Here is a 15047-nt window from a genome sequence, read left to right as displayed (position 1 = left end):
TGACACTCTTCCTCCTGCCTTTCGCGACTTATCGTTTGTCAACGGTAGGTCACGCTCATACATTGTATCATAGCATCCGGATCAGTCCGAATATTCGAACGCGACCGGCGCGGGTGCACACAACAAACACAAGGACCGATCCGTAAATGCATTCCCAGGCTTCGACGGTGGACCGCGATCTGTGGACAATGTTACGTGAACTTCCCGCGTTCCACTGGAAGTTCTCGCCGCAGACTGAACCCAATATCCGTGCGCGATGACCTCCCCGGGGGTGCGTTAGGCCTAGGTGCCGCATCGAATTCTGTTCGTGCAAACGGCAGTCGCAAGCGAGCAATCAGCTGCAGCGCTGCGCAGGTGCGAGCTTTCAGGTGCGCCTGACAGTGGGAACCAGATATCTGGCGCGGTGTGAGAGTGACCCGCTTCCAGCACAGGAGATGAAGACAGGGCCGCCACCAGATTGGGTGGGCTGAAGCTTCCTGTCATGCGAAATGAAGAGAGAAAATATTAAACGCACGAGGCTATCGGTCGGCCACCTGAGTCAAGATCAGAGGCAGCGTTCGATCGCGGCAGTCGAGTGGACGCATCTATTGGAGCTAGATGCGGTCTGTGTGGCATCGAGATTGCGGCACGGCGGGTGTCAGAAAGGAGTGCCTCATGACCTCGGGGTCGGACGCTGGGCTCGGGATGATCCCGCCAGGACTGCTTTGTCGATGAGGGCTCTGGCAGCGTCAGGGGGATGTGATGAGGAGGACGCGCGTGGGGAACGGACGGAGGCGCGATCAGAGGCGCGGGGAGAGCACGCGTCGGGCATGAGGCTCTCAAACAGGCAGGCGAGAACAATAAGAGGATCGGAAGGGGGCAACGCTAGCGATGGCGACCGCGACGGAGATTGGATTCGGGGCGGCGCGCGAATCGAGCGCGTGCGAGCGCAGAGGGCGTTCTCGAAGATCTGCGGGACTGTGTTGCAACAGCTCTCGCCGTCGTCCCCTCGCCCGCGCCGGCCACTGTTGCGAGGGAAAGCCATCAGCTCAGCGTCCGCTACATAAATCAGCGCGGCCCCAGGTCTGCTAATCTGCTACTCTACTTCCTGCTCTCGTCTGCGGTCGTCCTTCGTTCTCACTCCCTCTTTTGTTTCTCCGCGCGTGGAAGGCCTACCTTCCGTTTTCATCGTTTTGATCCTTGGGCACTCTCCCGAGTCGAAAACAATTGACAGCCGTCCTCAGCAGCCGCTCCTTGCCTAGTCTGCCTCGCCGCCGGCTCGTGGCTGCTAAATCAGGTGGAGCCCCCTACCCGCCCAGCACACACAACATACTTTGCCCAAAACATGTCTCTGGCAGACAATAACGCGCCCGCCCCCGCACCTATAAGCCTTTCCGCTTCCGCTCGCCCTCCCCCGTTTGCCCGGTCCTCTGGTGCCTTGCCCTCCCCCTATCCTTCTTTGGCCCCGCGCCGTGCAATGCACCCCCTCCCCTTTGTGCCCCGTCCCTTCCCGCCCCCCGCGCTCGCCGGCGTCCCGCTCGAGTACATCGTCGACCAGCTCCGCCGCCTCGCCCCCCACTACTGGAGCAGGCCCGAGACCTCCGACTGCACCATCGGTGAGCGTTCCGCGTCCCGAGCCGCGCGCTCCGAGGCTCATCGCAGTCCGCAGTCGTTTCTTTGGATGCGGACATGTCCTCAAAGACCTCCGGGCCCGCCGTCGACTGCGACGCGTTCCGCCAGATGGGTATCAGCTCTGCGATGAGCACGGAGTCCTTCGGCCTTGAGGATGGACCCACACCGGCACCGACCTCTTCACGGAAGTCGGTACGCCCACGACGTATGATCATGAAGGTCGGTTGTGTGCCAATCGCGTCTTGACCCCCTGTATTCACATCTTCACGCAGCTGCACATGGACTACCTGTGTGCGCACTCTTCTCTGTTCCGAGGCCTCCTCAGCGGCGCGTCGATCTTCGACTTGGCGGCGGAAACCCCAAAGTCAGGTCTCGATACGCCCTCCCTTTCGCGCCAGTCCTCTGCCTCTTCGCTACGCCTGCCCTGCATCTTGCCCTCGTCGACGTGCACGCACCCTGTTGTCCATCTCCCCATCCCGGATCCTGCCTCGTTCCACCACCTCATCCACTATGTCTACTTCGGCTCGACGTCCTTCATGGAGGAAGCGCTCGAGAACGGAGAGCTTAGCTGGGAGGGCCTTGCCCGCAACGTCGAGTACCTTCAGATGGGCGCCGAGATTAAACTTTTTCTCGGCCGCTACTGGCGACGCGCCCACGCGTACTACGACTGCAGCGAGAGCGAAAGCGATCGAGACTACGACTCCGATTACGACAGCGACTCTGATGAGTGCATGAGCGACGAGGACGAGTCGACACTGGCCGACCCCGACGAGGACGGCATGTGCATGGTGGACGACGACGACGATGGTATCAGCATCCTCAAGGCAAAGGCGAAAGCGCGCGCTCGAGAGCCTCCTCGTGGGCGGCAACGCACGACGCGCCGGCTGGGACACTCGACATCCGATCCTGTGATCAGCCACCGCGCGGCGGAAGCGGGCCCCTCTACCGCACGCCGCAATCTCAGCAAGTAAAGCCACCCTCAACCGACCCCGCAACAACACCTCTTCTAAATCCCCCGCAACGTCATTCACGCCGCGCCCACCCACCTAATAGCGCCCCCGCGCGTTCGCAAACGACTGCTGCTTTCGATCTTCCACGCTCTAATCTTATTGTAATCCCTATATCGGCGGAGGGCATGTTGTATGTATGTCTACCCGAACGTGAGTCCCCTTCCCGCCCCGCGGCCTGTAGACGTCATGCTGACTGCGCTTCGCAGGGACTGTTTCCCAGTGCTGCCACACCTGTATCGCCCATCTGCGCGCCCTCCCACTCGCTCACCTAGACATTCCTTCGTCTTACACGTACCCCACGCTCGCCCCGCCGGTGCGACCTAGTCCTTTCCCCTTCGCGCTCCCACCCGACGACACCCCAAAGACTCTCACCCCCACCATAGTAGTCCCCCGCGTGGGCGGCAGCCCGCCCCCGCGTCGTAATGCGGGCGCACACTGCGTGCGCCGCGCGCACCGGCGACATACGCTACCAGTTCCCGTTCCGGACCCGGATAACTTGAGGTTGGAGGCTCGCGGGCGGTCGGCGCCGCGCGTGGGGAGCCGGCAGAGGGCCGCCGAGGTGCAGTGGAGGAGCCGCGGACCCAGCCCAGTATCCCTTACCCCACCCTCCGTGCTTGCTACGCAATTGCAATACGAACACTCGTTGTGAACCCCCCACCCCCGTTCCTGTGAGGTTCCTGTGCGATGCTGCACTTTCTGTTCGCGCAGGCGTAAGTAACGGCATAGCGCGTCCGCACTCCAAGGTACGTTCGTAAAATGTTCGCGGTGCCTGCGGGTGCTGGATCACCGGGACCGCGCAGTGCAGGGTAAGGCGTTCTGGCTCTCCACGGCGAGGCACACCCAAACACCACACAACATTTCCAGCTCGTCGGAAAGCAGCGGCGCGCGGCGGGACGCGCTAGGCTCGATGCGGGCGCAATCGACCCGGTATGTCTGGCGCCCCGAGCGAGAGACGATCACGATGCGCGCGCGCAGATCTCGATGCAGGGTCTTATTGTCTCGCGCGGATGCGCGTCACGGTCTTGCGTCTTGTCTCGCGCAGCTGCTAATGCGGGACTGGGCATGCGCCTCCCGCGCGGCGGGCGGCGGGTGCTCCTCGTTGCGGGGGGCGCGTGGACGGAGGTGCGCTGTGTTATGGACATGTGGACGCGCGGGTATATGGACGTACTAGCATTGGTGGCTGCTTTATGCAGGCCGGCGCGACTGTATACACCGGAACATGAAGACACGGGACGCACGTAGTCTCCGAGGGCAGTAGCGGCTTTTGACCATATCCTACTTGTCAGGTTGTTTGCCACGACTACAGCTTGCAGCTTGAAGCGTAACGGTACGACTCGGGGAGCTGCGAGCAAGGACCCGGGCTGTCTGCAACCTCGCGCCCGAACGGTCAAACGCGGATCCAAACCTCCTCGGTCCCGCGCCCGGAACCCTGTCTTCTAGATCCCTTGGACCCTTGCCATCTCTGACCCCGCAGTGATTAATGAACGCTCGCGAGATCATCCCGAGCTAGATCTTGCACTAACAGCGCGTCATATGAGCCACCCAGATTCTGATCTGCCATGAGCTCGGCCTCAGATGAGACACGTCTTGTCCGATGAGTCCTCGGTGCATTTATACACAACGTTGCTAGCGCAGGAGATGTACACAGGGTGGTCGGATCTGCGGCTGCGGGCCATGATTCCAATCCGTCAGAGCACAAGACGATTGACATAAAGCCACCGCCTCCATCCGACCTGCTGAACGGTTCGGTGCGCGATGAATGCAACGGAAGCAGCGCGGCCGGGCTCAGATACAAGTCCGCGAAGGTGTGGTTATTGTGTGGGGCGGGCTGCTTATTGTGAGCGCGCGCATCGCGGACGGGCCGTGTCGTGTAATGTTCGTGCGTCGAGCTGCACGGCGAGGGTCATGGGGGTACACAAATTCAGCGCTGATATGTGGCGGTTGGCCGAGACCGGATGTAGAACGGCGGGAGCAGATGGTATTCAGTGCCAATATACAAAAGCACAGGATAATCGAAGATACAGTGGGACTCAGACGTTACAGATATACAGGGTCGGGGAACTCCGGAGAAACAAGACGAGGAAGACTTTACAAGCCGGGAGAGAACGCACAGGTATCGATACAGCATAGAGAAATCACCAGTAGGAAAACGACGAGAGCGGAGCGCAGCTATGCCTCTGTCACGATGCTACCCCGCTCGACAGCCATGGATGGCGAACGCGGTAGCTCGGGGGTCGGGGAACCCGGAGGGGGGCACATCGAATCCTTCCCGCCGCGGCGTTTCTTGCGAGGAGGCCCGTAATTCTCCGTCTTGAGCTCATAATATTCGAGGCGAGGAGCCGGCCGCTTGAGAGGCAGCCCGGGGACCTTGCGTTGCTCCACGAACTGCTCAGTATGCACGCAGTCGTCTTCTTTGGGGATGAAGTTCGGGACCCGCGGGGCCTACAGAGACACAAACGATCAGGATATGGGCTAGGGGATTGCTGTCTATGGCACGTACTGTGGCGATTTTCCTTTCGATCCGGTCCCAGTTGACCGACTCCATCCATTTATGGCGGCGAATCTCCCGGTTGATGAGGGAGCCGTTTTTGCCCTCAGGGACCTCTGTTGCACCGAGGCGATGTGGAAGGTCGTAGTGCAGCATGCGGAAGAGAAGTTCCTTCAAGCCCTCGTGGACTCTTATGTCGGGCGGGAACGCAAGTCCTCGGTTCTTGTGCATGTCGTCCAATTCTTCCGCGCTGTCGGCTGGGAACGGCTGCAGATACCAGCGGGTGTCAATGACCTGCAACTGGGATGGACAAGATAGACGTACAATAGCCAGCGTCTTCATTTCGAACAGGCTAACGGCAGCGGCCCACCAGTCTCCGGATACACGTCTTTCGATCGTGTCCAGGGGATCGTCCGAAAGGACCTCCGGGCTCATGTACTCCAACGTTCCCATGCGGTTCCATGAGTCGTCAGAATGCAATGTTTGTGCGAGGCCAAAGTCGGTGAGCATAAGGTAGCCGTCAGCCCCGATCACAAGGTTCTCCGGCTTCACGTCGCAGTGCACGATGTTGTGCGTGTGTAGGAATTCTATGGCGAGCACCAGGTTTGCGAAGTAAAACTTGATCTCGCGGTCCGTCAGATTGGGGAAATCCCTCATACGAGTGTTGAGTGATCCACGTGCACCATACTCTAACGTGAGGTAGGCGTTCTTCAGGTCCGCGTGCCCGTCGATGAGGCCGGCTATGAAAGGATTCCAGGGTAGGGCGCTTAGATGCTTCCGCTCGGCGTTCCTTCTCTCTGTAGCATTCCGTTGGTGACCCTTGTCGTTCTATGCGCATGGTCAATAGGGAGGGAGACAACAGAAAGTGAAGGATACTATCTCACCCTTTCCAGGTCTCGATAGTTGAACTTTCCCACCACCTTAACGGCAAAGGTAGCGCCAGGCCTGTCCAGCGGATGCGCCGACGGCCTCTTTACTCTTGCAACCTGCACGGAGCCCCAGCCGCCGAGTCCTGCAGAGGCTGAGCAAATGCATAGTTGAGATACGCAGGAAGACTTACCTATGGTCCTGACTGCCTCGATGTCTTGCAAAGCTAAAGGAGGGGGGCGCATGCGCTTGTGGCCTGCGGTGGCTAAATCATCTCCTTGGCTCCGTTTCCCGTTTGCATTGAGCTGGAGGCATGCATTGAGTAATGAAATCAATGGGTTGAGCCTGAGGAGATACCTCTGATGTTGCCGTAGTGGTGGGTCGTTGCGATACTGATTCTCTAGACGGGGCCTCCGACACGAAGCCACTGTCTGTGGCAAGCGTGGCTTTTGGAGCTGCAAGCTCCTCACGGAGTTCACGCAGCCTTTTCAGGGGTGCCATTGTAAGGTTGGATGTGGAGGAAAGGAAAAAAGGTGTTTCGTGGTGGTGGTAGTGGAGGAAGAAGGACAAGGGAGAGATGGGCTTGTCTGTGGCTTGGACCCGTTGTGCGGCGCATTTGAAACTCCGCAACGCGTTCGGGAACCACGTGATCCGTGTAGGCGATATGGGCGCTTGCAGTTACTCAAGCGCCGCCTGCTCCAGCCTTTCTCTCCAGCATTGGACGAATACCCTTACTCGCTGTGAGAGGCAACACATCGCCTGTACTACGCATCACCGATCAAACGAACTCGACACTGGCTGCTACAGCGATCCTTCAGTCCCTTCATATACCCATACCCCAAGCACTGGAGTCTGAGCAAGTGCAAGAACGCTATGGACTGGTGAGCCATAACATTTACCGCGAACTAGTACCATGTACTCATTACCGCGTCAGTTTGGAACTGAATATTCGCCAACTTATCCTATCCGACCTTGCTGCCAGCGTCGGGGAAGTCAAGACTGACACGCCTGACAGCAGCGTCCTGTCAGCAGTAGAACTGGTCACTTCCAGAGTCGAAACGCGCGATGTTTCTGGGGAGTCCAACGGAACGGAAGCTGTAGAAGAGGAAGCGGAAGAGCGCGTGTTCATGGTACGTCCCTACTTCTGTGTCCTGATACTTCGTCTTATTCCTACTAGCCAAACTCGCGAGTGCAATGTAACATCGGATTCGCAGAACTGGCGGTCAACCTTCCTCATGCCCACGTCAACGCAACGGTTCCCGTTCTGATTGATATACTATTCGACGTCCCCTATATCGATTTCGACCGCTGTCTGTCTTGGGATGGTGCGCCCCGTCCTTCATGACCGCAGTCAATCCGGGCTAACGTAGTTGTAGAATGGGCTATGCCTGATCAGCTTGTCTCTACAACGGTCACGGCTCTCCTTCGTATTGCTAGTGCGCATCCCGAGCATAGAAGAGATGCCTTCAACGCCATAGTGAAGCTCGTCGCCGAAATAGTCAAACGATTCAGGACGGCAAATGGTGAGCATGCATTCATTTCGTGAGATTCGGACTAATACTGACCTTTGGGTAGCGTTCGACGTCTTGTCCCAATACGCGCCTGCTTTCCACGGCCTGTACAGGGCTATCATCTCCGTGCCCTTCGACTGGTCCCCCGATGAGTGGTGCCTGCTGGCACAGAACCTCAACAAATTATTCGAACCCGACGTCGTGGAACGCCTCAATCGCTTGCCCGTCGATGCACTCTCGAGTATTGGGGAGGATCTCGAGCAGATCGAGTTCATGCAGACGCTGATATCTCGGTATGTTTCACACGGACGTCCCCTCAGCGGGTACTTCATCGTCTGTTGCGTGATCGAGGCGCAATGGACGATACTTGCCCAGGCGCTCGGCAGGGAGTATTCGGCGGAAGACCTCATCTCCACGCATGAGGAAGCTGAGGCGGCCAATCTGGCGTGGCAGAAGCTCTTGCGTTACGGTATTCCTGGATCAGGATTCTCCGATGATGGCCAAAGAGAGGCACTTCGTGCAACAATGAAGAGCGCTTTGCAGACGTTCACCACGCTTCTCGTGCAAATCCAAGAAATGGATGTCGACCCTGCAGAGGACAGCTATTGCTGGGAGACGATGTCTGAGAGCTTGGTAGGTCGTAGCGAAACAAGATCATGTGTAGTACTAAACATGTGATAGAAACTTGCTGCTGTCTGCTGTGCGGCGCTGAATGAACTGGACGGGAACCTCTACGATCGCCTCAAGTCTCTTCTGAGTGCCGAATCTCCGATTTTTGACAACATGGTGCAAGAGTCCGCTCTCAAGTCGACGGCAATTCTGGTTCGACAGTACGTCTCCCACTCTCTGATCCTCACTCAGCTTCACTTAGCGGTTCCTAGCTTCCCGGACACCGCCGCAGCTATGGCCGGTCACCTCCGTCGGTTTGTCACATCTCCGCTGTCTATTTTCGAGTTCGAGTTTGCGTCGACGGCGCATACACCTTCTCCACTCCTCGCTGCCGCGAGATGCCTCTCGCTCTGTGTCGAGGCGAGTCTATCAAGAATGGTCTGTGGTTCGCGTGCTGACCCTGGTTCCAAATAGCTCGCTCCTGGAGACGACCTCATCATGTCGTACATGTACTCGCTTCTCAACTACATTGCAGCCACCAGCAAGGATATCTTCGAGACCGCGAGTGTCCTAGCGATCAACATGGAAGACGTCGAGGACTTCGGCACACTGCATTCCGCTGAGACCGGGCTACGTGGCCTGACGGAGGACGAGAAACGCACCGTTGGCATTAGCACTATATCGGTCGCCACGCGCCTCGCACTGGAGAGCAAGTCCGAAGAGGTACGGAGCTTTTCTCTAAAGATATAGATCACATAGCTGACAAGCTATCACTTCAGGTGACGCGTTTGACTGTGTCGATGTTGTTGCAGAGGATGCGCTCGGCGGAGCCGACAGTCGAAGCCGCTATCGCTTACAACCTAGTGGACCTCGCACTCACCGCGCCTCAGAGCTCATTCCTCGATATCATCCGTGCATTCTCTGCTATTAACCGCTCTGCGAACCTCGACGATACACGTTTCTCCAACAACATGGTACATCTGCCTCCACCATCTTCAGGTGACGCGCGCTAATAAAGTGTGTCAACTAGGTTCTAGCGGCGCAGACAAGACTCGCGAAGGAGCTGCGCGGTCGCGTGGACTTGTACCAGATTTACTTGATAGAGCTCCTTACTCTATTTGCTGACAAGGGCGTTGCCATCCAAAACGCCGCCATCTCTAACCATCATGCTAAGGTACGCTGTTTAGTTCGGCCTACTGTCGGGATGCACATAGTGACCTTTTGCAGCTGGAAGAGATGTCGGAGCAACTTGCCTCACTCTTGCTTCCTATCGACGCACTCCTAAGCCATGAGGATTTCGAGATTGGCGCAGACGTCTCATACAATGTCGTGACCCTCTTCCGCAACATGTGGTTCCTCTGCGTACTCTTCGGCTTCACCGTTCCACCTGAACACGGGCACACCGCCATGGAGTGGCGCCAGCCGACGCTTGCGCGCATCGCCGCGCGTTCTCCGCCGATCGTCTTGGAAGAAGCCCACGACAGCATCGTCAGCGACCTCGAGTACAACACCGTCATCCGGCAGGAGTACGTCGAGACGGTCATCGCCCGGCATCGCGCGCTTCTCACTAGGCATGCGCCCCTCCGCGCGGGCGATGTGCGCGCACTGCTCCCTGGGCAGGTCCTCTTCCTGCTTGCGATGCACGACATCGAGAGCATGCGCTCAGCCGCCGGCCTCCCCTCTTCGCTCGTATCCTACTTTGTAAACAAGGGCGTCAACAAGACGGCGGGGCTCTTGCTCTGCATGGAGTCCGTGGCGGAGAAGGTGATCCGCGGCTCGATCTCGGACTTGAATGGGCAGGCGGCGAAGCAGGCGCTCCCGAGCGGGCTTTCGCAGGAGCTGCGCGCGCTGCTCGTCGCGAGCACGCACCGGATTCCGAAGGCACGCGAGGTCGCAGCGCGGTACCTGAGTAGGCTGATCACGTCCTTCCCGTCGCTGATGTGCGACCCGCCACTCGTGTTTGCCATCCTCGAAGTCTTGACGCTCTTGCGGCAGGCGACGGAGAACGAATTCTTGGACGAGGTACGTCGCATGATACCGACCCATGCAGCGGCAATTGACATGATGCTGTACAGGACAATCCTACGTATGTATACCGCTCGGATCGTACGCAGCTCACGCTGCAATTGTCGGACAACTATGCGGCCCGAAATCAGATGCTTTCCCAACTCCAGCGCGACTCAACTACCTGGTTCGAGTTAGCGCTGAGTCGGGCACCGATGGAATTGCACTCCACGCTGCAGGTATGTACTTTCACTCACACGAGAGTAACCATTAACATCGAAGCACAGAAATATTTGGCCACCCTCCATGCATCGTCGTTGGCCGAGTCCTCTGAGCTTGGCGCTTCCATTGCCGTACAATGGGCGAAGGCTATCGGTCCCATTGACAGGAAGCTCTGTACGCTCCGTCGCTGATTTGAGTCAGAATTCAAACTAATCGAATGATCCGACAGCATCCTTGTCTTCTCTATCGTCGTCGAAGCCAGATCGTGCGAAGACCATGGCTAATCAACTCACCTCAAAGGGATACTTCGCAGGGGAGGCTGTCGGCTTCCGTTTCGGGCGCATAAATAGTAAGGGCGTCTCGTGCAGCTCACGCAGGATTCTCACACATGCTTGTCTACAGATATTGGTGGCTTGGATAACCCGCAGAACTTCGTACCGAAGCAGGAGATCGAGACGCTTAAGAAACGGATGTCTGACGCTATCGCTGACATTCGCGAGAAGCGGAGCAACCTCACGATCAACGACCTCAAACGTCTTCTCTTCAGGGCAGCATCGACGCTCATCTTCATTGAGGAGGTACGCTCTCTCTACCACCCTGGCTACCATGTATATTTCCTGATCGCTGGTTGTAGTGGGATTATGACCTGGCGCACTACCTCGTCGCTCTTCCGTTTGAAGCGTTCACGCAGTCCGCAGTCTCCGCGGGCATCGAGTCTTGGACATGGGTCATAGCGGAGAAGCCAGAGTACGAGGTGACGCTGATGTCTGAAGTCGCTGCCGCTTGGGACATCAGCATCAAATTGGGCAAGGGAATGTTTTCGAAGAGTCAGAAGTGAGCACATACCGCGCGTTCTATGGCGTACATCGCTTACGACTTTGTTGTGCAGCTATGTCGACCCGTTCCTCCACGAAGTACAATATAGTCCTACCGACAAGGCTACGATTGATCGCGCCGCGCGGGCAGTCACTCGGCTGCTCGCACCGCATACCCTCATTTTGCAGCTGTTGTTCAGCAGGCTGCAGGCCGCGAGGTACAGACGGCCCGGATTGATGCTGCTCTTCCAAATAGTGGCCCTATCGTCTGCTCGTGCGCATCGATCTATCTGGTAAATGTGTTTTATGCGGTTCCTTGAACTTACACTGACATGTTGACTTAGCACACATCCTCTGGCGCGCGAAGCTCGATTCGCCTTCTTGCTGTTCGGATTTGAAGCGCTCAAGAGCTCATTCCTTGACGTGTTCTGCGAGCATCAGCTGAGGATTAGCCTCTATAGTGCTGCGTACTCGTGGTTTGCCGTGCGACCTCAGTAGGTGGCCTACATGTCAGCTTGTTCCAGTAGCTAATCTCCTCCTAGATGGTCGTATGGGTCGAACCGCGTGCAGGTCGATGCAGATATCAAGCTTTTGTCAGAGTTCCTGTCCTACCTACAAGCTGATTCGATCAGAGGCTTCCCTGCTATCTCGAGCCTTGCCCCTGCGCACGCGCCCTCGCAACCTGCTCGTAAGTGCTGTGTACAACATGCAAAATACTACAATCTAATTCCCTGACAGAGTACATTGCGGCGCTGAAGAACATCATTTTGCCGTTGCGCTTGTTGGTGGAGAATGAGGTGTTCCGTTTGACTGTGTGGACGAACCCGGCCAATGATCCTAAGCGAGGGATGGACCATGTCTGTCAACTTGAGAAGACCATGCTCGATGTGAGTCACTATTGATCCATACCAAAAAGCTCCTTACTTATGCACAACAGAGCTCCTGGACTGCCGCAGTGCGAAAGACGTGGGAGATTGATCCCGCTATTACCATCTATTTCGCCGAGCGTTTCAACTATCCGGCCGTACAGTCCGAAGTCGCACGTCTTGTCAGATCGAGCACGCCGGACGTCCTCGATGTACCGGAGGCGCTGCATTTCCTTGTGGGGGAGAAACTCGATCTCGGTGTTCAGCGCGATTTGAGGGTATGTTCAATGCGGATATATGCGTGTGGCTGTTTAACTGACTACGTCTTAGTATCTGCTTTTGTGGGCGCCTGTGGCTCCTGTCGTCGCGATCACGTTCTTCGAGCGGCGGTATCACAACCACCCGCAATTGCTCCAATACGCCCACAGAGTTTTGGAGCAGCATCCTGTCGAGCTGACGTTCTTCTTCGTGCCTCAAGTTGTGCAAGCTTTGCGCTATGACGACCTCGGTAGGCGATATAAATTGCTGGTTCGTAGATATGCTCACACTCTACATAGGCTACGTTGCGAGGTTCATCTTCGAGACCGCAAAGATATCTCAGCTGTTCTGTCACCAGATCATATGGAACATGAAAGCAAACTGCTATCGAGATGACGGATGCGAACAGGTATGGCCTATGATTTTCTAGGAAGCGACATGATGATGACATGTTCCTCAGGAGGACCCGCTCAAGCCCACCCTGGACAAGATGACCGATATGGTTGTAGACTCGCTTTCTGGTGAAGCCCGCGCGTTCTACGATCGCGAGTTTGGCTTCTTCAACGAGGTCACGTCGATCTCCGGCAAGCTGAAACCGTACATCAAGAAGACCAAGCCGGAGAAGAAGGTAGATCTTCAAGCCTTTTACTGCGTTCTGTTATTCACATTCAAAACCGTAGGCCAAGATTGATGAGGAAATGGCGAAGATCCACGTCGAAGTCGGCGTCTATCTGCCGAGTAACCCTGACGGGAAGGTCATCGACATCGACAAGAAGTCAGGTCGTCCCCTGCAGAGCCACGCCAAGGTCAGATCGCCTTGTTATTGTCTCAAGTACCTTCCAGGCTCATTCATACGATAGGCACCGTTTATGGCTACCTTCAAAGTGCGCAAGGAGCGGATCGTCGAACGGAACAACTCCGACAACGTCATCGAAGCCGACGGGCAGGGCAGGGAGGAGATCGAGGAATACGACATCTGGCAGCAGGCGATTTTCAAGGTCGGCGACGACTGCCGGCAGGACGTGCTCGCGCTGCAGATCATCGCGATGTTCAAGAATATCTTCACGAGTGTCGGCCTCACCCTCTACCTGTTCCCGTACCGCGTCACTGCGACGGCCCCCGGCTGCGGCGTGATCGATGTCGTGCCGAACGCGACTTCTCGCGACGAGATGGGCCGCGCGAAGGTCAACGATCTTTTGGACTTCTTCGTGGCGAAGTACGGTGGCGAGGACACGATCGAGTTCCAAAGGGCGCGGCTCAACTTCATCCAGTCCATGGCGGCGTATTCTGTGGCTTGCTACATCTTGCAAATCAAGGACCGTCACAACGGAAACATCATGATTGATGGAGAGGGGCACATCGTGCATATCGGTATGTGTTGAGTTCAAAAGTGACGTGCTATTCTGACGATGTGGCACATTGCAGACTTTGGCTTCTTGTTCGACATAGATAAGTCCTTTGCGTTCATACTTCTTATCGTACCTGACTGACCATGCCTTGGGATCTTTACGTCCTGGAGTGAGTTGTCTTGTAGGCGATACCAGCTGTTCGCTACTGACATGATCGCGTAGGGTGTCAAATTCGAGCCCAACTCGTTCAAGCTGACGCACGAGATGGTCGTCTTGATGGGCGGGCGCTACTCGCAAGGGTACCTGCTCTTCCAGCAGCTTACCGTGAAGGCGTTCCTGGCTATCCGGCCGCATACCGATCAGCTCGTCAGCACGGTTCAGCTCATGCTTGATACTTGCCTGCCCTCCTTCAAGGGTGAACCCACGATCAAACGGCTGAAGGACCGGTTCGCTCTTCACCTCAACGAGCGAGCAGCCGCTGAGTACATGGTGTCTATTGTACGGAACGCCCACGAGAACGTGCGGAGCACTGCCTACGACGAGTTCCAGAGAGTGAGTCTCTCTTCAACGTTATCATTTTCAGTGTGTTAATCCGGGTCTCCTCGTCCCCCTTAGCTTCAGAACGGTAAGTGCCCGAGTACCTTAGTTAGATATTTTGCATATGCTGACGCTTGACGCTACAGGTATTCCCTACAAGTAGTAGCAAGACCCGGTATTACTATACGCTCCCTTTTCTCTGCTCTATCACTGACGCATTCGCTGCTTTGATCTCGCCTTGAATTGTTCATGGGTGAAGTGACTACGCCATGGCTATCATGTTCGCATGTGGCATGCGCCTATGTGATGGATAATGCGATTCACTGAGTGACATTCGCCGTTTCACACTTGAGTCTTAGCGTAGTCTACACAGTCGTTCGTCTACTGTACCTCCAGGACCAAAGCGGCGGGTCACGGGTCACAGCGACCTCCGCCGCGCCGCTTTAGGGGGTGTGTCCCGCGTCACAGTCGCCCCCGCCGCTTCAGCGGCGGCGAGCCGACGCCGGTCACACTCCAAAAAGGCGTTTTTGGCGGCCCTGCGGGGCCCCGCGCCGCTTTGCCTACCGGGCGGTCACAGGCACCGCCGGTCGCGCCGCTTTGGACGGTCGTGTCCGGCCGGTCACACCCCAAACCAGCCCAAACCCCCCGCCGCTTTGGTCCTGGAGGGTATACAGTATACCCTCTGGTCGTTGGGGGTCCTCCGGCGCTTGTCATTGTGGCATGCCGCTTACGGCGATCAAGGTTGCGATGAGGTGAATCTGGATATCTGGATCGTCGGCCACGTTCGTGCTGCAGCGCTCGGTGCTTCTGCTTCTTCAACATTACCGCAGCACACCGCGCGATAGGCTCGAGGTCTCCCTATTGAACGGGTGCACTCTTTTGTCTCGGAAGTGTCGTGTG

General features: G+C 56.9%; 3 protein-coding genes across 3 annotated transcripts; 2 read left to right on the top strand and 1 right to left on the bottom strand.

The window, feature by feature from the left end:
• The first annotated feature begins 1393 nt into the window (after nt 1–1393).
• On the top strand, nt 1394–3275 carry TRAVEDRAFT_57578 (uncharacterized protein). The gene is made up of 4 exons (XM_008038266.1): nt 1394–1595; nt 1649–1830; nt 1884–2771; nt 2828–3275. Exons 1-3 carry the CDS (start codon nt 1457–1459, stop codon nt 2580–2582), a joined length of 1020 nt encoding a protein of 339 aa, XP_008036457.1. The 5' UTR covers nt 1394–1456; the 3' UTR covers nt 2583–2771; nt 2828–3275.
• A 1323-nt stretch (nt 3276–4598) lies between these two features.
• TRAVEDRAFT_164933 (kinase-like protein) lies at nt 4599–6258 on the bottom strand. Its single transcript, XM_008038485.1, has 5 exons — nt 6170–6258; nt 5994–6121; nt 5434–5937; nt 5122–5376; nt 4599–5063 (listed from the first exon to the last, which is right to left on the bottom strand). The coding sequence occupies exons 1-5, from the start codon at nt 6219–6221 to the stop codon at nt 4791–4793; spliced, it is 1212 nt and encodes a 403-aa protein (XP_008036676.1). The 5' UTR covers nt 6222–6258; the 3' UTR covers nt 4599–4790.
• Nucleotides 6259–6733: 475 nt separating this feature from the next.
• Nucleotides 6734–14349, top strand: TRAVEDRAFT_145526 (atypical/PIKK/PI4K protein kinase). Its single transcript, XM_008038484.1, has 31 exons — nt 6734–6857; nt 6911–7106; nt 7154–7301; nt 7353–7499; nt 7552–8120; nt 8169–8317; nt 8369–8534; nt 8571–8819; nt 8876–9070; nt 9127–9270; nt 9324–10118; nt 10172–10339; nt 10388–10496; nt 10552–10671; nt 10725–10900; nt 10957–11156; nt 11212–11430; nt 11482–11631; nt 11680–11825; nt 11876–12024; nt 12075–12281; nt 12334–12511; nt 12561–12670; nt 12722–12889; nt 12942–13067; nt 13122–13632; nt 13687–13710; nt 13772–13779; nt 13833–14162; nt 14226–14235; nt 14294–14349. Exons 1-31 carry the CDS (start codon nt 6850–6852, stop codon nt 14308–14310), a joined length of 5892 nt encoding a protein of 1963 aa, XP_008036675.1. The 5' UTR covers nt 6734–6849; the 3' UTR covers nt 14311–14349.
• The last annotated feature ends 698 nt before the right edge of the window (nt 14350–15047 follow it).

The sequence above is a fragment of the Trametes versicolor genome (assembly GCF_000271585.1).
Source record: "Trametes versicolor FP-101664 SS1 unplaced genomic scaffold TRAVEscaffold_4, whole genome shotgun sequence".
Taxonomy (NCBI): Eukaryota; Fungi; Basidiomycota; class Agaricomycetes; order Polyporales; family Polyporaceae; genus Trametes; species Trametes versicolor.
This window is presented reverse-complemented; position numbering and strand designations above follow the sequence as displayed.